This window comes from Lissotriton vulgaris, chromosome 8 (assembly GCF_964263255.1).
Source record: "Lissotriton vulgaris chromosome 8, aLisVul1.2, whole genome shotgun sequence".
Taxonomy (NCBI): domain Eukaryota; kingdom Metazoa; phylum Chordata; class Amphibia; order Caudata; family Salamandridae; genus Lissotriton; species Lissotriton vulgaris.
This window is the reverse complement of record NC_141696.1, coordinates 102,617,498-102,641,520: the sequence shown is the minus strand read 5'-3', so window position 1 is coordinate 102,641,520 and position 24,023 is coordinate 102,617,498. Positions and strand designations below refer to the sequence as shown.

At 42.7% G+C, this 24,023-nt stretch overlaps 1 protein-coding gene across 1 annotated transcript in view; it reads left to right on the top strand.

Moving 5' to 3' along the window:
- The window catches only part of LOC147693535 (ecto-ADP-ribosyltransferase 5-like), a 323,762-nt gene that overhangs the window by 194,683 nt on the left and 105,056 nt on the right, over nt 1–24,023 (top strand). The window contains exon 4 of the mRNA XM_086933752.1: nt 13,317–13,361. Within this exon, the coding sequence (XP_086789878.1) occupies nt 13,317–13,361 (45 nt within the window). The remainder of the gene's footprint in view (nt 1–13,316; nt 13,362–24,023) is intronic.

The following is a 24,023-nucleotide window of genomic DNA, read 5'->3' as shown; positions in this document are numbered from 1 at the left end:
ATTAACCGGGTGAGGTTGAAAAAGAAAATACATTCAAATGAAATGCAGAATACAATTTTCAAACCGCCTCATAAGTAAAACCAACGCGCATAGGGTGGCACTCGAGGAAAAGCAAAGGAGACGTTCGGCTCATCGTGCCAAGGTGAAAACATGCGCAGGTTGGGCCAGATAATGTGAGAGCAGAGCAGGGGGAGCTGTATCTAACGCACTCACCGATCGATTTGGGAAAAGGATGTGGTCCGTCGGCTAGATTGCTGACTTTGGTGCTGGTCGAGCCTCGAGGTCGCGTCCACATCCTGTGATTCTGGGCAAATCACTTAATCTCCCCATGTGTAATGTAAATACGGTGCTCAGGTAAAGCGCTCCAATACCTTCAGGTCGAGTTCGCGCTATATAAATATGCAAAAAAAAAAAGAAATGTACAACGTGGTCTCTGAGGTACTCGAGAATAAAGTAACCGAGAGATCGAGTAAGACTGTAATAAATGGCCTCTGACTCGGCATCAAAAACGTGATGCATCACCCAGCTTAAAGCAATCAGAAGGCCATAAAAGAAACCCGGGCATGCTGGGTTTTGAGATACCAATAAATGTTATTACAAGTGGGGAAAGAGACTGGGCTAAAAATAGACAGCACTTAGTGAAATTAATTACAAATAGGAAAGGCCAAAGTCAAAGATATAGCAAAACTCAGTGAGGCTGGTCTAATGGACATGAGTGAGTTCCTTATGGCCAAACATATATGAAAGTAAGATGATCGGTAGGGAAAGAAACATCAATGTAAAAGATGTAAGCACATGAGAACACTCAAAGTCATGTGATACATAGAAACAAAATTCGAGCACAATGTTCTAAGTTAATAACAAAGGTATAGATCACAAGTACAAATGAAATCCAACAGGGACTATATGCTTATACTCAGCTTTAAGGTGTGTATGACTCTTAGATGATGCGGGCACAGCTGCACAAAAAAAATGGAAAGGTGGGAAGAGTCCCACAACAGTGATGGAATTACGTAAAGGTCTTAAGTAACAATCTGTGATTAAAAAATGATCTAGTGAGAACATATGGTTCACATGCTTTACCCAGAAGAGGATTTATGTGACTTAAATGACACATGCAAATGGGAATAGGAGTAATTTTCTTAATTGCATGGTTCTAATATGCTGTATCGCAAGTCACACGATATAATCAACTTTCCAGGATTTAATAGAGCCAGTAATGCATTTCAGCATCTTTGTTTAGTCCTTGTTCCACAGTGTTCATTCGCAGTATATGCTCGCTCTCCTTCTGTCTCAGGACAAGTTCACGGTTACCACCTCTCAAAGATGGTTTCACTTGTTCTAGTCCCAAAAAATTCTAGTTTTTCTGATGTGGATGGTAGTCATGGTAGTGTTCCGTTAGGGCGGGACCAACTTCATGTTTCTGTTTATGTTGCAATAGTGTTCAAGGATTCTGATCTTGAGGGGGTGTATGGTACTGCCTACATATGCTTTGTTACATGGGCAAATGATAAGATAAATTACATATGTTGAGTTACAATTGATCCAGTCTTTAATCTTGTAGACAGTTTTTTGATTGTTCTTGAACTCCAACGATGTATTGCACCCCAGTTTACACGCATTGCAATCGTGGGAGGTGTAGAAACCACGTTGTTTAGTCAGAAAATTATGTCCTTACTGTTTCCATTTGTCCACAAAGTCGGATCCACATAGAATTTGTTTCAAGTTCTTGGCTCTTCTAAAACCCATTTGGGGATAGGTGTAAATCTGATTTGTGAGGGAGACATTGTCAGTCAGAAAGTACCAATGTTTTTTCAATGTTTTGTGAATGTGGTGATGACGGTTATGGCAGTCTGTCAGAAACCTAATTTTATTTGCCTTATCAGGTTTATTGGTAATCTTGGGTGTGAGTAATGTTTTCCGAGAGAGGCTTTCACAATCTTTGGCAGTTTTTTCAAGAAGATCTCTAGGGTACCCTTGTTTGGTTGGTCTCTCTATTAAGTTTTGTGATTTATCTCTGTAAGGTGTTCAAGTTCCTGCAATTTCTTCTCATCCGTTTGAATTCCCCTTTAGGGTCGTTCAGTATGGTTTTTGGTAGATGACAGCTGTCTACTCTGAGGATTGAGTTGGCTGATGTAGGTTTCCGGAAGGCTTTAGTTTGTAGTTTTTCATCCTCCACATTGACTTCTGGACATCTCAATCTATTTCTGATGTGGAACTAGTGGAAGTGGTCTGAATATTCCATCTGTTGGTGTTGATTTTGTTGAGAAATTAATTGAGAGTTGTTTGTGTCCAGTGCCAAATGCAGAGGATATCGTTGATGTAACGACCCCAATATAAAATATGAGGAGTGTAAGTGGAGAAGATGTCGTCCCAAAGCCAATACTTTTCCACTAATCCTATAAAGATACAGGCATATGGTGGAGCACATTTGGCTCCCATTGCACTTCCCTGTAGCTGCAAGTAATATTGGGAATTGAAGGAGAATACGTTGCTGGTTAAACAGAAGTACAGCATTTCTAAAATTACCTTGTTTGATTCCATATCATGGACTGATTTGGTGGCTAGTGCTTTGCGAACTGCCTCCATACCATCATCATGGCGGATTGTAATATTGAGGCTGACTACATCTATAGTGGTCAGAATACAATCATTATCCCACAGGATATTGTTGAGTTTGAGTAAAATGTCTTTCGTGTCTTGTATGTACGATGGGAGATCCCTCATGAGTGGTTGCAGTTGTTGGTCGATAAATTACCCTATCTTAGAACATATGGAGTTCAACCCTGCAATGATGGGTCTTCCTGGTGGTCTTGTGCCATTCTTATGTATTTTCGGCACTAGGTAAAGGGTCGCCATGGTGGGATGTTCTATAAATAGATCATTCCGTTCTTCAATGGGGAGAGGAGTTGTCCTAACGGCTAGGGCGCTCAACCTCGGACCTGGGGAACTGGGTTCGAGTCTCGGTAATGACGCTAAAACATCCTGTGATTCTGGGCAAATCACTTAATCTCCCCGTGCCTAACAAAAATGAATGTGTGTCCTCATGTAACATAGGTGGTGCTATGTAAAGCGCTCTGATACCCGATTCGGGTCAAGTTCGTGCTATATAAAACTCTGCTAAAAAAAAAGAAATGAGGAGTAAATTATTGGCATGCCATCCATCCAATTTCTTTTCAAGATCTTGAAGAATTCTTTTGGTTGGTTTATTAGGAAGTTGCATATAGCAAGATATGGCATTCAGTTCCCTCTGTGCCTCTGAGATGTAATTATCAGTATTTAGGAGCACCACATTCCCTCCTTTGTCTGCTTCCTTAATTACTATTTCGGGGTTGTTTTTCAGCTTCTTCAAGGTATTCATTTCTTTGTTTTGCAGGTTGATCTTTGGATAGTATTTCTTCTTGAGATATTTCTGATGTTCTCTGGTTAAATGCCTTTTGTCTGCTGTGAAAAATAAGTCAATGGTATTGCCACTGGGCAGCTGGGGGCAGAATGTTGATTTGGAGCAAACGGTATTATCGCAGAGTAGGTGGTGTCAATGTCTAACTCCCGTGCCAGGGCAGATGGAGATATCGAATGGTCATCTGGGTCCTTGGCTAGTGTGGTTAGCAAGTGTAGATTCTCCAAGTCTATGGCCTATCAAAGGGCTTATAATTTGTGCTCTTCGTTTTTTGTGTATAGGTAGTTTGTTGTAAAAGAAGGCAGTCAGTTTGAGTTTTTGTGTGAATTTGAAAAGGTCGATCATGGTTTTGGCAAGGTCCTAAAATGCTGTGGGACAGAAAGAGAGTCCTTAGCCAGTATATCTATCTGTAAGTTGTTATTAGGTTGGCATGAGATGTTGACTGTTAGATTGTTGGAGTCTTGGGTTCGGTTTCCTGTCGTCTTCTGGCTCTGGTAAATACCCCCCGGCTGGTTTTTGAAGTTGATGTACTTGGGGCGTTTCTTGCGTTATTCTGGTGTAGGAATGTTCCGAAAACCTAACCGATATCTTTGTACCTCCTCTAAAAAATTCACTCCTACCTTCGTTGTTGTTGCTACAATTTCTGATCCAGGATATTCAGCCTCCGAGCTGGTAACTGAGTCCTGTACTATTCTTATTTGGGAAGTGGTTGTTCCTTTGAAGATATTGTTCTACCGCTTGGCAAAGGTATATACTCTTTCTAGTTGATAATCTATTTCGTCCCGTTGGAATTTCCAATTTTTTCTCTGGATTAGATCTTCCTCATATTCGTCTATTAATCTATTCACTATCTCGTAATTTTTGTTGGTAATATCCCCACAATTAGACTATTTTCTTTGTGAGGTCATCCACCTCTGTTTTATATTTATTGTGCTCTTCTTCTGCAATATCTATCAATTGACGAATCATGTTATTTGAGGCCTCCCTCAAGTTTACTTCCCATTTGGTAATTTGGTCTGTTCTAGTTGTTTTAACCGGTGGAAATATCAGGATCCGAAGACGTTTCGGAATTCTATCTTCTTCTAATTATTTCTTTAGGCGCATCTGCATTGTGATCATAGCAGGGTGATGAAAGCTTACCAAGGTTCCTTAAGAATGTTTCTGAAAACTGTAAATGAAAGGGGGATGTATTTCAGGAGCAAAATGTCATGGCTATCCTAGCAATGAGGTAGCATAATGATACAGTAAAAATGGCAGGCTGAGCAGTTTGGTTACGAGCTCTATCAGTCATAGGCATTGCAAAGAGAAAACCGGGCACTCATATCAATTAAAATATCCCACAGCATGCAAGTATCAACAAGAGAGAAGCCCATGTATTAAAAGGGTAATGCAATTATGGAAAAATGAGCAGTTCGTGTAGAAAATCTAACGATTATGTGTCACGGGCGGGCGTAGCCTATAAGGTTTCCCCACACCTGGGAAAAGAGATTAACCGGGTGAGGTTGAAAAAGAAAATAAATTCAAATGAAATGCAGAATACAATTTTCAAACCGCCTAATAAGTAAAACCAACGCGCATAGGGTGGCACTAAGGGATAGCCATAGGGATGTCGGGTGCCGAAGCAGGGTTGAGGCTGGTTTCCGTAAGGAAGAGGAGGTCTTGTGCCTCATTGCTGAGGAGGTCCCAGATAATGGTGGCATGTTTGCTGAGCGAGATCGTGTTGAGAAGCATGCATGCGAGTGGTTATTATGGTGCTGGTTTGGAGTGTTGGGTGGTGTTTGCCTGGGTGTTCGGAGGTGTTGGTGGATCATAAAGGATGTGTGGGGGTGTGTAAGTATACAGCAGTGCCAGGAGGTTGAAGGCGTGCTGATGTTTACCCATGGATATACATTCAGTATCTCTCATGTACGAATCCCGCTGCACACATTAGTAGTCTTTATTTAATTAAACTCTGCAAATTAAACAGCAGATGGCTGTTTTAATCACAGCAATGAAATTTTCAAACCTCGTCAGAGAGTTCTCCAATCCCCTAGCCTCTAAAAATATCATCACCCCTTATCAAGAACTCTGCGACACCCTGGTGGACTTCTTCCATGACAATATCTCCACCATCTACAAAAACATGGAACCCCAACCCACTACCGCAGATGTCCTCAGCCTCCTCGCTCCCTCAGATGCACACCCTGACCACCTACTTGTCACCTGGGACCAGCTTACTGCACAAAACACCACAGCTATCAGGACCTCAGCCCACTCAGGAGCACCCACAGCCCCCTTTTCCCACCATATCTTCAACCTTGGGAGCAAGATGATAAGCAATGAAAATACCACCATCTTTAAAGCATACATCACCACAGCCACCTTCCCAGAAGAATGGAAACATGCCAAAGTCCAACTCCTATTCAAGAAACACTTCACAGACCCCAGCAAACTTAAGAAATTCTGTCTTATCTTGCTGTTCCCCTTTCCCGCCAAAGTAATCAAAAAGGCCATTAACCACCAGCTCACAGAGCACTTGCAGAAGAATAATCTTCTAGACACCTCCAAATCCGGATTCCGCAACAACCATAGCACCAGAACTGCCCTATTCGCTGCCACCGATGACATCAGAACCCTCCTTGACCAGGGAAATACGCCGGTCCTGATCCTCCTCAACCTCTCAGCAGCGTATCCCATCACACCCTTATCAAGAGGCTTCACCACATTGGAATACAAGGGGACGCCCTCAAATGGATTGCCTCCTTCCACTGACCACTTTTCATCTTGGAACTTAAGAACTTCATCTATGGCGTCCCTCAAGGCTTGTCCCTCAGCCTTACACTGTTCAACACTTACATGACCCCCTTGGCCAACATCTTCAGAACCCATTATCTAAACACCATAACCTACGCCGACAACCCCAAGCTCATATTTTCTCTATCAGAAGACCCCTCCACCATTCTGGCCAGCTTCTGCAGTTGCATGACGAGCATCGTCGGCTGGATGAAAGACAACTCAACACAGGCAAAATGGAAGTGCTGATCTTCGAAAACAACACCTCCCTGTGGAACGACTACTGGTGGTCTTATGAACTAGGACCCTCACCCATTCTGACTGCCCAAGCCCACAACCTTGGTATCATCCCGACACCAAGCTCACCATGAAAAGACAAATCAATAGTCTCCTCTGCCTTCTTTCTCACTCTTCGCATGCTCAGTAAGATCTTCAAATATCTCCCTGTCAACACCAGACAATCCGTCACTCAAGCCCTAGTCACTAGCCAGCTAGACTACAGCAACACACTGCAGAAATCACCTCACAGCTCCTGAAGAGATTGCAGACTATACAGAATTCCACAAACAAACTCATCCTCGAACTCCCTAAGTGAACCCACATCAACCCCCACCTCAAGAAGCTCCACTGGCTCCCCATTCAGAAGAGTCGCAAATTCAAGATGCTGATCCACATCTACAAAGCCCTACACACCAAGGATCAGCATACATCAGCCACCGCCTGAACTTCTACCAACCTGCCAGGCACCTACGCTCTGCCTCCCTGACCTTCTCTCACATTTCCCACATCTGCCGAAGCAATAGTGGAGGACAATCTTTCTCCTACCTCACTGCGAAGTCCTGGAACAACCTCATCCTTCTCCTCTGGACTTCATACTCTCTGCTGGAATTCGAAAAGGACTCAAGACCTGGCTATTCAATGAACCATCCCTAGGCAGCAGGGTTCTCAGCGGCTGGATACCCTCTTGGGTGATTATTGAACATTGACATATTGCTGGCTCCTAGGTAATTTCCCTTTTTTGCTGTGATCTTGGTGCCATTACTCGTGAAGCATCTAGAACCTCCTCCAATGCTGAGAATCTTGTAGCGCGAGGTGTGGGTCTCATTTCCCTCTGCAAGAAAGACAGGCTCAGTTAGTCAGCACATCAGTCACTTGGCATAAAGGCAGCTCATTTGCAAGGAGACATTGTCATGTCAGACAGATGCTGATGCCCAGAATATCACTTAATAGTGTCCATGTCTGGGCATGGAAGTGACCCATCGAGAGGTGCTCCTACAGTTAAATATGACCAATGCTATGAATAGCCCACAAAGCAGATCTCCATGAGCTGAGCACTGTAAACTGCAGCCTGAGCTACAACAGTGCTGCAGTGTTATTTGAGGGTTAGTTTTCCCCTTCTTTGGTTATTGCATTTGGTGGTGTCCTGGTGCTGTAGTGTAATTAATAAAATGCATCGGGATAGAGGCCAGCATCAGCATTTCCTTGTCCTTGCTGCCACCAATTCAGGTGCCCAAGTTGTTATGCATGCTATTTGTACTTCCAAAATCACGTTGGCGTCAATGTTGCTCTCAATCCTGAGCTTGCTCCTGTGAATCATGCAATCAGCTACCTCATCAAGACCACAGCCATCCCACCTGCCCTCTCTAACACTTGATTCTGCTTTAGTGGTGCTGAAGTTTATTGTGGGCCTCCTGAACTCCTCTTAATGTGATCACTGTGCCGCCAGTGTCCTATACTGCTTTGTGGCATGGCTCTTACATGTCCAACACATACTACTGCCTGCACATGGCTCTGCTCAAGCTGCTGAGGTTTTTCTGCTGCGCCACTGAGAGCCCGGGACGGGCCCTGTCTCCCGGTCACTCTAAAGTGAAGGCAAGCCCATACATTTCCTTCCTTCCTGGTACCTTCTGCCACACAACTGTTTCTAATTCAGCAGACCTCCCCATACATTCCCAGGTTGGCTCTTTGCATGGTGGCACATTGGGGATGTGAATTCACCCATAATTCTTGCATATTGCACAGCTGTGCATTGGCTTCTGTAACAGGACATGCCAGGGCTGCCATTCATGTATGCCATTAATGTGCTGCGCTCAATCGGTGCTTTACTTCATTGGCAAACCCAGACTATGAGCGATTCTTAATGTGACAAGAAAAACAATACTCAGAGGAGTCTGTGGATGCATTCCATCCAAGGCTCACAGAGTTTGCCAGCACTAGCACCTTACACAGTCAGGCACAGGAAGTTTGAGTCCAGATCATCCAAGGGTGCACATCCACAAGACTACGACAAGAGAACCAGGCAGATCTTTACCAGCATCTTAATACTTGGCCTCTGCAGCTCAGTGGTATCACAAATGGAGGTAGATCTAAACAAACTGATTAGCCCTGAACCCCTGAACCCAAGGATCAGATCTGGAAGACCACCACTTGTCCCAAACCATCACCAGAGAAGACAAAACACAGGCCCTGCAGAGACTGCAAAGGTGTGTTTCCTCATCCTGGTGACTGTCCAGACATTAGCAAAGAAATGTTCAGCCTGTGGAAAACTTAGTCATTTCACCAAAGTCTATGATTCCTCCCACAATACCAAGGGAACCCCAACCTGGTAGTTTACTCCTTCACACCTACTCAGCCACAGCTGCAGGTGGATGACATGGATGACGAGAAAGAAAAGGAAGCTGTCATATACATGCTGTACGCTGTAAAATAAAGCAAGCATCACTGCCACACTCAATCAAAGTTTTAGATCAAGTAAGTTGACATTTCTTATTAGCCCTCATGTTCACTTTCACAGCCAGAAACATAAGGTCTAAATCACAGTTTAACTCCTTAAAACCATAAACTATTCTCAAAATCATGAAGAATAGATCTATACCTACAGCAACTATTCGCTTCTATCATGGTGCACCATACTCACCACAGAACTCATGCAAGAGGATCCCCCTCACATTACCATGGGATACATGACCCAGAATGGTACTGAGATGCTCCTCAGCTGTGAAACAAAACTGTGCTTGATAATGAATCATGCAAAGTGTGCAAACCAGTGATCTGAGCCGGCTGCTAAGGACTTTAATGACCTGTCTCATGGCACAGCATTCTGAAACCCATGATTATACAATGGACTATTGGTGATGGCATCTGCTCAGTAGCACTAGGCAATTGCAGTTTAGCTTTTCACCTATACCTAACGGTGTAGACTCAGGGGCTTGGCTCAGTCAGTGAGATTCAGGGGGTAAGAAATTCAAATTTCCCCACTAAAAAACAGTGGTGGTGAGAGACAATAAAAAAGCAAAAAATGACCCCCACACCATGGGAGAAAATTCCCATGGTGTAGGGTGTCATTAGTTTTGTTATTTCTCAAATCCAAACTCCTGTTTAGGAGTTTGTTATTGTACAATAAAACCCTTGTGAAAAGTTTGATGACCATCCGCTATGTTTGACTAAGCCGCCCGTCATTCTTTTCCTACATTTACTTGAACCTGCCAAAGTATAGAGATGTCTGTGTGGTTGGCAGACATCTCTATATTTCGCAGATGGAATAAAGGCAGGGCGACTGATGTAACTCCCGCCACCCTGTCTGCCTTTAATCCTTCTGCAAAACCCCAAAACAAAAATCTCTGTCAAGTGTTGCACACTGGGTGAAAATCAATGGTTCCGAATGCCACCCTGAGAAATTGCCGGGGGTAAGACTATTTGCAAGCATTCATCCCACCACCTTTTGGGTATTTGATTGCCAGTAGTGCGCAGGGAAATGTGAGATTGGCGCAGCTTTCCAAGCCTTCCACTGCCAATATTTGCAAATTCCAAACAGTAGTAAATTTGCATCCATATAAGGTGTACATCTATGGGTGCAGATTTGCTACTTTGTTGCTAAACCGGTTGCTGTACATATTTATGTTCCTGATCCAAAAAGTGAACAAGTTAAAACCGCCTAATGAAATCATAACAATGAGAAAACCCAACAAAGACATAGCAGAACGACTCAGGGCTCTCAGACCCAACCACCAATCCAAGCATGCTTTTATTTGGGGCAGAGGGCACCACCCAACCCCCACAATCTATGCTCCTGTTCAAACCTGAGACAGCAAACACAAATGCATGGATAGAAGAGCCGACAGTGTGGGTGTCAAAAACTAAAACAGCCTGCTAAAATGTGGGTTTGCATTGACAATCACCTTCCAAATTCACCAATAAAAGTGCCATCTCACACCAACAGTGAATGACCTGGTAGCAGCAGTAAAGGGAACATTTTTGTTCTCTAAAGTTGATCTCAACTCCAGATACTTTCAGCGTCTGCTAAGCTAAAAATCCAGGTAGTTAGACATTTTCCAGCACCCACCATGGCCTCTGCAAGTTCACAAGGCTACATTTCCAAATCTACAATGCAGCGGAGGGGTTCCGGAACACCATTTCAGAGGTTCTTGATGTGCTCATGGTAGACATAAAAATATAGAACAAGGGCGAAGAGAGCAAGAAAGGTCTTCACATTTGTGTTTGTGTTATATGTATAAATGTAAATAAGTGTATATATATGTTGTATCAAAGTATTTGTGTATATATTGATTTTGAAAATATGATATTTTGTTCATAATGAAATAATACAGATTAATCTGAACTGAAAATAGGTGTACGTATACAGTTTGTTCTTTTGACTGCAGATATTGGAAATATATGAGATTTATTAAGGAAGATTTATTTTGATAGGAAGAGTTTAAATTAATTTTCTCTTCATCTTACTGTTTAGTATTTCTATCGATCCCGAGGCATTGTTTTTTGTTCTAACTCTCATGGTAGACATAAAAGTCAGCACTAGGACCTACAAAGAATTTTGAGGCACATCACTCTCAATAGCAAGAAATATGAGCTCAATGCATGCATCAGCTCTTTTGGATAGCGTTTGTCAGCTGATGGTGTCACCTGACTCCCCCCAAAATTTAAGCAATTCAATTGGCATCTCAATTCACATTCATATCAGAAGTCAGGAGTTATCTTTGCATGGCCACTTATTTCAGAAGATTCATTAAGAATTGTATATCTCTGACTGGGGCATTGAGAAAGTGGACTACGGCCATGCAGAACTGGTTTGAATAACACCAAACCACATGCCAAGCCTCAAAAATCAACACTGGGTAGAGTGGTTCCCTATTGCATATGCCTACACGGCTTTGCCCCCTACTGGGCAACATTATACCCACATTGAGAAAGAGGCGGTTTCAATTCATTGGGTCTACTAATATTTACATCTTTATTTGTATTGAAAATCTTTTATTGGCCCCTCCATAAATAGGAAAATGGATCATTTAGTGGCAGGAGTACTCTTTCTCAGTGTGCCATTGAGACCAAAGAGTTCATCAGGTTGAGGGTAAAACACACCCACCCACTTTCTGTGTCCCTCATAGACATTTGTGATGCTTCTACAATAGATGACTGTTTGCAGCTAGCCAGCAATGCTACCTGCAGCGGCCGGTGGGGAATCATTACCATAACATGAATTGGCCCATATTACAGAAGCCTGTTAAATCTTGCATTCCCATATAATTTTAGACATGAGTGAGCCCTTTTATAGGACTTTTTTCCCTTTAGGCAACAAAATGTGACCCCTTCAAGCTTTTGCAATGCAACTGGCTCATGTTGGGCTCCAACAGATTGTAAAATCCAATACTGACTCTAATGTAAAGCTGGATTCTAAGCCCTATATGAATTGGTTTGGAGGACAGTCATATAATATACCTACTGTCAATCCTCTATCCTAATCGACCCTGCAGTACTTGTCGCTGCCAAAGGCATCCTTCCTCATCCATGGGAGTGCCTGATATAAGCAAACAACACAGCTACTGGTGTACTGATGTCCTCTATCACCAAGTCACCAGTCTTACTCTCTTTCTAAATTGGAAATGAAGAAATACTGGTAGCTTAGCAGGGGCAATGGCTGCGATGAAGACCTAGACAATGCCTGATCTGCTACACGCAACAGATTTGTTTGGCTCAACAAAATGAACGTGGATAGATTCAAACCCTAACTTTGGCAAGTTACTTGGATTCCCCTTGGACACTGACCTCAAGGAGCCATCATCAAGAAAACCAATATTTCATGGTACCAAATCTCTCTACTAATTCAATTAAAACATCTCTCCCAGAGAGTGACTTCAGAACTACTGTCCACACATTGGACTCAGCTATCAGAATGGTGGAAAAACTCTGCCTCACAATCTCCCAAATTACATACTGGTCCCACCCAAGGGAATCTTACTCAACACAACATGCCTCATTGCTGGCCTAAAGAAATATAACCACATAACTCTCACCCTGATGGAGCACCACTGGTGCCCGTCATCAACACACTTCCTTATAAACTAGCTGCATCATCTACAAAGCCATCACGACTGGCACCTTAGCCTACCAGGCTGATAAGCTCTCCATCTCCAGTGGCTTGCAGCACATCAACTGCCAGAGCACCACTGGAGTGCATACAAATAAGTGTTAAAAAATCACAGCAACCTGCCTTCTACATCTGTATTAAGTTCCCGGAATCACCCCAACTCTGCTCCAATTAGGAAAGTGCTGAAGACACACCTCTGTAAGGAACACTACATCACACAGGTATTGTCTACTGCACCTTTCAGAACCCAGCTATCCTCCAATCACTCGGAGAATGAATCTTTGGTTTTTGGCCTCTACTGTCCTCTGCTGTCTTTCTCCATTTGCATCATACAAATTCTTCATCCACACATACATGAATATGTTTCCTTATTAATTATTATATTTTTTTAACATAAACATATATTGTTCATTTTACTGTGTGGCTTTTATTGATGTGGTAGTATACAGCTAATAATGTAGAATTGTGAAATAGTTCCAAAACATTAGGTTAGCAGTCTGTGTGTACAGGCCCATAACACGGTGCTAAAGATCCTATGGCCACGCTAGGGTTTCGCTGAGTGCGAGAAGATTGGGGTCTCCCTTATTGGGAATCATTTAAACAGAAGTATCAGTTTATTGACTGTTCATTGCATGAGTTAATTTGAAAAACTGAAACCTTTTCGAAGAGGAACTATTGCTTGCATTGAAATCTATATAATTTGTCCAATTTGAGTTGTTACAGAAGCATCACAGTTTGAAACCTGAATTCTTTTCATTTCAGGAACAGAAGCCACTTCATCGTTGCGATATTACATTTACAATTCTGGTAAGACATAACTTCATATATTCTATTTTATTTTTTGTTTATAGTTTTTTTTCTTCATTTTCATAGTATACAAATAGATTTCAAGAATCCTTGAAACAAACAGAAAAGCAGTTAACTCTCCTCCTCCCTCGCCCACCCCCACCCTCCCTGTTGGTCCAGCGTTCCATCAATATTAAATCCAATACATTGAAGAAAAAAAAATTAGTAATAAACATATAGTCACAAATCCATCCAATTAATCATTCATTGTATAGACTATTAACCACCGGAATCAAATAACTACAAAAAAATACATATTATTAATAATAATGTTATTTTCACCCTTCCTCTCATGAACTTCCCTGTGCATGCCTACCTGCCTGGATATTCAAACCATTTAACCATCTCTTCGTAATTCTTCCTCTTCCCCATCCCGTGACCATCTTATCAGGGGAGCCCAAATTTCATACCCTCTTTTCTGCGCTCTGCGCCCCTCCTGGCATAGACTGCAGTTTCTAGCCGATAGACCGCAAAAAATCTACTGAGCCACTGCTGACTAGATGGCGGCACCTGATTGAGCTAATAAGTGGCCAAACATAGCCTGAAGACTGTCATAGCAATAAAGACAAATACCTGTATCTGTTCTGAGAGTGAGATATCACCCACCACTGACATATTTATTTCCCATTCCACTTGGGATTCTAAGATGGCACCAACATTTCTTTTGACAGCATCCAAACTGGGTCATGATGCAAACATATGCAAGCTATTGGCTGCATAAAGCCCACAGCGAGGGCAGGATGTGCCAGCTGATCCGCTCCATTTAACAATCTTGGCCAGCGTTATGTATAAATTAAACCAAGTTTTAAAACTCTGGAGTTGCAAATTGGCAACAAAAAAAGGATGTTCGGGCTAAATATAGTGAGTCGTCAACTTCTCCAAATCCAGTTTATTTATTTTTATTTATAAAGTTTTATATAGCGCGAACTTAATCCCGAAGGATATCAGAGCACTTTACACTTGAGGGAGTGAGGTAACATAACAGTACGAAAGTCAAATAGGGAATATACAAAAGCAATGCAATGGTGCACATAGAAGACTCAAGATAGCCCTTGGCTAGGATTATAATGTGCGATGCATTGAAACAGAATTACCAAGGGGAGCCAGTACAATAGTAAAGGACCAGAATGATGTCTTTTCTTGAAGTGTGATGTATGCGCTAATAGTTGATCTTCGCCCCTCTTTTGAAGGTAAGAACTTGTTCATGAGGACAAGTTCTCTTTTTTGCGGAAGCTCTTGGGTTCCAGGAGGAGGAAGTTAGCACTCCTCGACGGTCTACCCCCTCTGGGGGTAGGCCGTTCACTTTTACACCAGGTAATTGGGGGTTTTGAAGTGGATGGCCTTGTGCACTAGGCATGCAATCTTTAGTTGAATTCTAGATTCATAAGGCAGCCAGTATAGAGATTTTAGGACCGGGGAGATGTGGGCATTTCGCTTGGTGCCCATAATGAGTCTGGCCGCAGCGTTCAATGATGCCTTTAAAGGAGCCAAAGTGTATTTGGGGAGGCCGCATAGTGTAGCACTGCCATAATCAAGCCTCGGTAGAACAAGCGCTTGGACCACCTGTTTGAAATCGGCTTGAGGTAGGAAAGGTTTGAGATTCCTGAGAGTTCTCAGAAGGTGGTTAACTCCCTTGCTTACGTTACTGATCTGGGTCTTCATATTCAAATGTTTGACCAATGTGATTCCTAGAGATTTAGCTGAGTCAATAATGTGTGGGGAGCAGTTGGAGGCCGTGAGTTGGTTCATCCAGAGGTCAATATTAGGAGTGTCTTTTGGGGGAGAGATGAGGAGGAATTCTGTTTTGGAGGTGTTTAGCAGGAGGTGGTTCATAGTTAGCCAGTTTTGGGTAGTTAGTAAGGTGGAGTTGAGTGAAGAGATGTTGTCTGGGGAGGAGATTTCCAGGTAGAGTTGGGTGTCGTCAGCATACATATGGAAGTTAATGTCCATGGAGTTTAGAACATTGACTAGTGGTTCCAGAAACACATTGAATAGAATGGGAGATAAAGAGGATTCTTGGGGAACGGCCATGGTGACAGGGGATGGCTGCAATAAAGAATGGTTCGCCTTAACTCTTTGTGATCTATGATGGAGGAAGGACGAGAACCACTTCAGCACGTGTTCGGAGAGGACCATCCTTTGCTCCAAAATATCTAGTAGGTTGTCGTGATTGACAGTGTGAAAAGCTGAGGAGAGGTCTAGTAGGATAAGTAGGCACAATTCTTTTCTATTAAGCATTCTTAGGATGCCATCCATTACATGAGTGAGAGCCGATTCAGTGCTATGCCCGCTACGAAAGCCCAATTGGTGTTGTTCCAGGAGGTGGAAATTTTCAATGTGGGCACATAATTGATACTGGACACATTTTTCCAGGAGTTTGGCTAGAGTGGGGATGCTGGAGATGGGGCGGAAGTTGTTAAGATCTGAACTGTTTGCTGTATGTTTTTTTAGAATAGGTGTTACCTGGGCCTCTTTTAAGCAGTCTGGGATCGTACCCTGTGAGAGAGAATGGAGAGATAGAATCTTTAATTGATTTGAAGATGATAGGTGGAAGAGGGTCACTGAAATGGTTAGATGGGTTGATACTCTGAAGGATCACATTGATGTCGTTTTCCGTTAGGATGATAAAGGTGTCCCAAGAAGCGTTGTGCTTGATACACCTGCTAAGGGTGGTGACCTTGTCTGGTGCGACCTGTGGGGGTGCCGGGCCGTATGATGTTATAAGAGATCTCCTGGATTCTAGATCAATGGTAATAAGTCTTGTTTTCTCAGTTTAAAAGGCCGCTAAGTCAGAACAAGAGGGGCGACTGACCTCTAAGGCTGAACGGTTGGGGGCTTTGACAGATTGTTGTTTGACCAGTTCGAACAGTTTCTTGGGTCGATTGGCCGCTTGGTTGAGTTGGGATCAGAAATATTCCGCCTTAGTTGTCTTGATTTGTTTATTATAAGAGCTTCTAGCTGATCTGAGGATTTTTAGATGGTCCACTGAAGGAGTGGATCTCCAGGAGCGCTCTAATGCTCTTAGATAACGACGGTCCGAAATTAGGTTGCTATTGAACCATGGTTCAGATATTTTTGAGGGTGCATTTTTATGTTGAAGTGGAGCAATGTCGTCCATGATGCTGGAAATAGAAGAGTTATAGAAGTCTGTGAGTGCATGTGCTTCAACTAAGTCTCTTTGAGGAGAGAGGGCACGCTTGCAGCGGGTTGCTAAGTCAACTACGTTTATGTTTTTGAGGTCACGTCTCCAGATCTTTGATTTAGTAGGTTGAGAATTACCCTGAGAAACTTCCAAGTTGATTTGGAAGGGAATGACGTGATGGTCTGACCAATCACAGGGTATGATGGAGTCCAGAGTGATTGAGTGTCCTTTGAAGATGATAAGGTCAAGAGTTTCCCCTTTACTGTGGGTAGGCTGGTCACAGTGTCGAACCAAATCGTGATCCTTCAAGAAGGAATTGAGGCATGCTACCGCTGGGTCGTTAGGGTTTGACCAATGTAGGTTAAAGTCCCCAAGGTAGATGTGGGGCTGCACTGAATCCACATTGTCTGCTATGATCTCCATTCATTGTTCAATGAATGGTAGATTGTCAGCCGGGGTGTGATAGAATATATGAAGTTTGCAAACCATCTGTTTGTTACTGGAAATGTTGAGGCAAAGGTATTCGTAGGCTGATGGGGAAGAGGATTCTGCGAGGGATTCTGAAGAGGATTCTGAAAGGGAGATCGCAAGTGTATTTCGATGTATTCAGGCTAGGCCGCCTCCCACTTTCTTAATTCTGTCCAGACGAATTATGTCATGGGAGGGGGGCACCAAGAGGTCTAAAATCGGAGTGGACGAGGGGGCGAGCCAGGTTTCTGTGAGTATAATGATGTCTAAATCTTTATGTTGAATGAGGTCAAAGATCTCAGAGGCATGTTTGCTGGCAGACCTACAGTTGAGTAATATGCATTTGAGTGTAGCCTGGGTCTGGGGAGGAGGAGGCTGAATTATTTTCACTCTCCTGAGGTTGTCATTATTTATGACTCTGCGGTTATGATGGGCTTCTCTGTTCGGGTTAGAGTGAATTGTTTGAATTATTCCCTTTGTATTTGAATCAACTCAGGGGATCTACACTCCAGGCTGCTACCTTGTTTGCTAAAACTTCACCCTAGACATAACCATAGAAAGAGGACTTGGACTGTAGTTTTGGGCCATAAAACTAAACAAAGGACTAATATCTCAACTGGCTCTATATTCCACCGACTGGAGTTTTTTTCCCCCCTCCCCCTTCACCGGACAAAGCGGTGTGATCAGTTCCTCCCTAACTAGCATGACTGGTGTTCGCTATGGAGGCCAACACAACTAACCCGACCAAAGGCTTACTCTCTCTAGTGGGCCACAGTGCCTATAAGATTACCTTTCCTACACCTCTCTAAAAATGCATCCTAAAAATTCAAACATAACTTAATCAGAAGAAACCCGGAAACACTTATCTCAGATACTTATTTCAGCATCTCTAATGGAGACATCATGTCGGACCTAATCTTCTTCACGAACAAAAGGGCCCAATGGAGGAAATCTCTCCTATCCTTCTTCCAGTGCAAACAAATAAAGAGAACTCCCCACGGTTTTAGTCTGTCCACTTCATCCTCTCCTATTTATAAAATAGATCTCACCATTTCTATCTACAATAATGGGATCGTTCTCATTCAAGCTAACAATCGAAACCTAGAGCAATTTGACAAGCTCCTTCTGGGGATCAAAAGGTCTATGGTGAACAACTCACCTTCTGCACGACAAGACCTAGATCTAACCACAGCAAGCACTTTTCAAAGCGCTAGAATCATCCCATCCTCAGATTTACCTCCCCCCTCACCCAATTCCCATCCCTTGCCCCTGCCGATCATGGTTCTGCCTGAACCTCGTAAAACGAGGCCTTTAGCTTTATCACCACTACCAATCCCCGGGACATCACGCTCAAGAACACTGTTAAGACTCAATGAACAACCTATTACGCAGGACTCCCCTACTAACGACTATGTCCTCCCTATCCCACATAGACATCCTTCCCCCTCTCTAGATCCTCACACTCAATCTTCATACCGGTCTAGGCTTTCTGCAACTCCGCTCACACCCAATGACCAACCATCTCCATTGGAATACACCCTCAGCACCACAGATCTCTCTAACACACCTATACTCTCTGCCTCCTCTCCGGATCTCTTCCTTTAACTTCCACCCATCTCCCACCACCCAGATGTGCTGGTACGTTTGGACGATATCTCCCACCAATTGCACCTTCTCTCCAACGAATTCCAGGTCCTGAAAACACTTTCACTGGAATATCTCCCCTTGTTAAATCCCCTCCTCTCTCATCCAAACTGGCCCAGTACCACCGCCAGTGTCACAGATAAAGCTCCCCATGACCATTCCTCCTCCCCTTCTATCGACCCTCTTCTTAACACAACCAATCATAATGCTTGGTTAGATCATCCACCATACTTTTATTCAGAAGTTTATATATCCTTTCAGGCGTGAATGATCCTTTGGATAATACTTCCAACAATGTTACTTTGGCAAAACTACAATGACCCCCACCTTTTGTTTATCAGCAAATCCCTAATCTGGAGATATTTGAAGAATTGATTATTCTCAAACCCATAATTATCCATAATTTGTTCAAACGATCTAAATCCAGTCTCATGCATCACATTCTCCGCTATCCGAATTCCCTTTTCTCACCATATTTTCATGAATCCATCACAAAATATATCGGGAAGGGACCCATTTTTGTATAGCTGAGTGACCGCCATCCAAACCTTAAAAGCGCATAAGAGGGTCTTAAATTTGATCCTTTTGTAATTCAATTTGGTGTCTAGCAAAAGGCACCCAATTGCTTCTCTACCTAGTAGCAGCTCATATATTGAAATGGGAGTTGTGTCCTGCCCATTAAGTAGATTCCCCATTTTAAATAATATTGAGGCCCAGTGGTACAGCTGAAAATTGGGAACCCCCCAGCCTTCTCTTTCCCTTGGGAGCATCATGAATCTTAGCGCCCTCCTAGGTCGGCAGTTTTCCCATAAAAATCTCAATATCATCTTATTTAGGGTTTTGATTTTGGCAGAAACAGCATCTTGATGACATTGCTCCTTTCAACCAGAGTCAATTTAAGATTATTGAGTCAGGTAAAATCTATTTTAAGTTTTGGGAGAAGCGGCTCTAAATTTGCTTCAACAAATTTTGCCTCATCTGCCAAGAGCTCCACCCCTAAATACGTAGCCTGTTGCACTACCCGAAATTGATTCAGTTGAGTCCCTTTGCTAATCAAAAGTTGAACCTTGCTTTGATTCAATCGATACCCCAAAATCTGTCCAAAATCATTAGCCTCTTTACGACTTCTTCCAGTGCATTCGTCAGGCTGGGGGTGATATCTGCCAAGTCATCAGCATATGCAAATTAGTTAGTTTCCCCCCCACTGCTGTGTACTGCCATGATTGCGCTGTTAACTTCAATCTTCCTAATTAGCGGATCGATGTACCTCAAACAGTAGGGGGGGGACAAGGACAGCCCTGACGGCTCCCCAGACTAATCAGTACAGGGTAAAACACCTCTCCCATTATGGCAACTCTAGCTATTGGATTCACATACATTGTTGCAATAGCCTTAATAAAGCCCTTCCCAAATCCTATTTTCTCCATTAATGGTCCACAGGAACGGCCAGGAGGCCCTATCAAATGCTTTCTCCGCATCCAGTAGTAGTAACACCAGCCAGGGTCTCCAGCAGTTCCTGAGGCATCAAGGAGAGCGATTGTCCGTCGGATATGGTCGATGGTGCTGCGGCCAGGTGTAAAGCCATGTTGTGTTGGAGAAACACGTTTTTTATCACCCCTGCCATACGTTTGGCTATAATTTCTGCATATGCGTTAACATCGCTGTTAATTAACGTAAATGGGGCAATAAGACCCAAGCTCCTTAACTGGTTTTCCTTTTTTCAGGAAAACCACTATATTAGCAGCCCTCCAGGACTCTGGAGCCCCTTGACCTGATTGAGCCTTCAAGAAAAACATCATTCATAAATTCTTGTAAATAGGGAGCCATCTTTTCATAGAACTCTCCCGGAATAGAGTCTGTGCCAATCGCCTTCCCATTTGCGAGTGCCTGGATCGCCCTAGCTGTTTGCTCCACCATAATGGGAGCTTCCAACATTTCCCTGTCTTCCTCTGAGAGCACCCACCAGGTAAATCGCCATATAATCCTCAATTTATTTTTCCCCACATTTAATTTGCTCAGTATAAAGATTCGGATAAAATCGTTTAAATGAGCTCCGTATGTCCGAGGGCTGAGTGACTGAGCCAACCACAGGATCTTCAATTTCCGCAATCATCGCTTGGATCACACCCTGTCTAGTGCGCAGTGACAGGAGGCGCCCAACTCTTTCACTGCATTTGTACATTCTAGTCCGCCAAGCTATGTATTTGCCTGCTGCTTTTTTGGCTGAGATATCAAATATTGCTGATTTCAGTAATGTCACCTTTACCTGCACTTGTCCTATATCCCCCCTGATTGATTACACCGACCATATGGGTTTATGCTTCCAATAATTTTCTATATAGTTCCTGTATATGTTGCTTCTCCTTCTTCTGGGTTGTCCACCCACCTCTTTTAGTTTCCCCTCTTATTCCTTCTTTCAAAGCATCCCACACAACATCAAGCTTTGTACTCCCTCTATTTTCAGTTATGAATCTTGGTATCCAATTTTCCATATGGTCTATATATTCCTGATCATAGAGTAAAGCTCTGTCAAAAATCCAATGTGATGTTGGAGGGTTCTGCATTTGTGTTGAAAATTCTAACACCTTAAGGGAAAATTGGTTCTGCCACTAATTAGCCTCAAAATAGCCTAAAAACTTAAATTCAATTAGTGTCCTTCTCTCTTGATAGGACTGTCCTTTAATGAAAATTTTTTCGTATTTTAGTTGCATCCAAACCCAAAATTAAATAAAAAGAAATCATGTATTGCTTTGAGAGTCGTAGAAAATATATATAGTTGCAAGAAACTAATTGATAGCCTGCGAGTTCTGCTACGTTTTGTCTGCCAGCCTCAACATGTCTTTCCTGTAAACACACTATGTCTGCCCTAAGATGTCAAATGTCCTCATCAATCCTGCATTTTTAAGGGGGCTATTCAATCCACAAATATTGATAGACGCTATAAGCAATTTACCCATTTCTTCCCGTGGGATTTAACAGGTCCCTGGAACATTCTTAAAATTAGTACTATCATCTCATCCTGAACAGACATCTGGACCAATCCGCTCTCCCCCACGTTCCCACCCTAATCCCTAACATTAGGCAAAATAGGTCCACAGGCCCTTGTGATGCCTCCTATATAGTGCTGCTTCCCACCGCCACCCACGATCGCTCTGCAGAAACCACCGTGAAAATAAAAATCTTCCATTATAACAAATAGCTTATCTGAGAAGAAAAAGAAAAAAAAAGAGAAGAGAGAAAAAAAAAAAAGAGAAAACACAGCAGTTGGCAAAAATGGGAAATATTAGAAAACAACCAGCCGCCTAAGCAAATATAATATCCCCTCTTTGTGGATTCCTTCGATTTCCCTGTCTCGGAAATCTCAAAAAGGTAATTTTGTGCCTGTATTTCTGAGAGGAACACTCTTATGACCCCCTTGTGAATGCGGCGCTGAGGAGATAACCTCACACTGAATCTTTTGAAAAGGCAAGATTAGTTGTCGAAGTCTCCACCTTCTTTCCACAGTAATGTGGCAAAAGTCTGGTCCAACAAAGAAGGGATGCCCTTCTGCTGAGCGTCTTGCTTCTGGTATTGCTTTATTGAAGACTACTTGCCTAAGAGGAAAATTACCCCCAAAACATCATCTATTCTAATGGGGGAAGTTTTGAGATCCCAGTATTGGGAATGGAAAGCACAAACATGAGTGATCCCTCTGTTTCTGATGTGTTTATACATCAATGCTCTCACTTCATTAGTAATTAATTCAGATTAATGTGGGGTCACAAAACAGAAGTTCGTACCCTCTTGGGACAAATACTAATTAAAACCAGGGTTGCAAGGCTGTGAAGGTTTAGATCTTCCACTAAATTCTGAGGAGAGAATTAAAGTGCAGAATAGAGTAAAGGCAGTTACCACAGTTGTCAATTAGTAGATATACCTACTATATGAAGAGACCCCAAGGAGACCTCTGAGATGAGAGCACTGATCCCCAGCAAGAACATTCTCCAGTCTATGGGAAAATCAAGGACCCAATGTAATGAAGAATTTGGTGTTGTAAAACCTGTAATTCTCAAAAACACCAGGTTGGCGACCACAAAGTCATATTTTTGTATTTACTGAACACTCTTTACAATTCGGAAAAGGCTTTACAAATTACAAAAGGTTTTTTGCAGCTGATTCTGAATCGCATTTTGGAAGTGGAGTAATAGAGGCATCCTCTACTACCCATGATTCAGTAAGAGACAGATCAGTGGCTCGCTGAGACAAACAATTGATGTTTTATGAAGTCCTGAAAAGAGGTGACAACAGAGTAGCAGCAGCAAAGCTCTATCCTTTGGACAGCTTCCCCTTGGAAATCTTGTTGGTTGGCCTAGGAGGTTGCAATGAATATCCCATGATGAGGGAAGGTTTCCCTGGAAGCTGCTATGGTATCACCAATTTAGGTGTTCCAATGAATGTTCAGCAACCACAGAAAGGCTGCTTTTGTAATGTAATGTAAGGTGGATTTGTAGAGCGCTGCTTGTTACCCATGAGGGTATCCAGGTGCTGGGTAAGTTAGTGTAGGCGTGTGGTGAGGCTGAGCCTTAATGCAGGAAATGTCAATCGTCCCTCAGTAAGGCTAATTGAATAGCCAGGTCTTCAGCTTCTTGCAGAATTCATGATGTAGGATAATAGGACATTGTTTTACTACAGTTTCATGTTATGAAACTGTGGTTGAACTATAATGTTTGGCAAATGTTTTCATAAAAGACATTTATGTATGTATTAATATCATTAACATATGTACATTTATGTATAATATAACTTGTCTGAGGGAAAGAAGCCCGAATTGGTAAATTTTCATTCCATTGTCTCAAGGCACATGGCCTCTTTTTCAATGTAAGAAAATATGCATTATCCTTCAGAGTCAACCCAGTCTTACACCACAGACTGGGTTGAGGTTTTCCAGACAAATTAGCTGGGCTGTCCTTCTCAGCCTGATACTTACTATAAAAAGAATTTGAGATCACCAAAGCAAGTAGAATCTTCCTCCAGATCACCTGTGCCTAGTACAGGACTTGGGTCACAAATATTACTATCAGCTTCACAGGAGGAGCTATTGCTTTCACATTAGCATCATTCTCCTGAGTAGAATGTTAGTGGATGGTCCAGTGTAGGTCGTTGTGGTCTGCAGTACTAATCTCTAGATTGGGGTCTGAGTCACTATACAGATTCCACAAGTGCACATCTTACAGGAAAATAAACCTGGGATACCCACCTTTGAGGGCACAGCTTGAGCACTCCATAGTGGACCCAAACCTGTGTTTATCAGAACTAATCTTGCTTGGAAAGAACTTGGGAATTATCTCTTAGGCCCAGTTGCTGCACCAGAATTATTGGGAGCTGCAGTG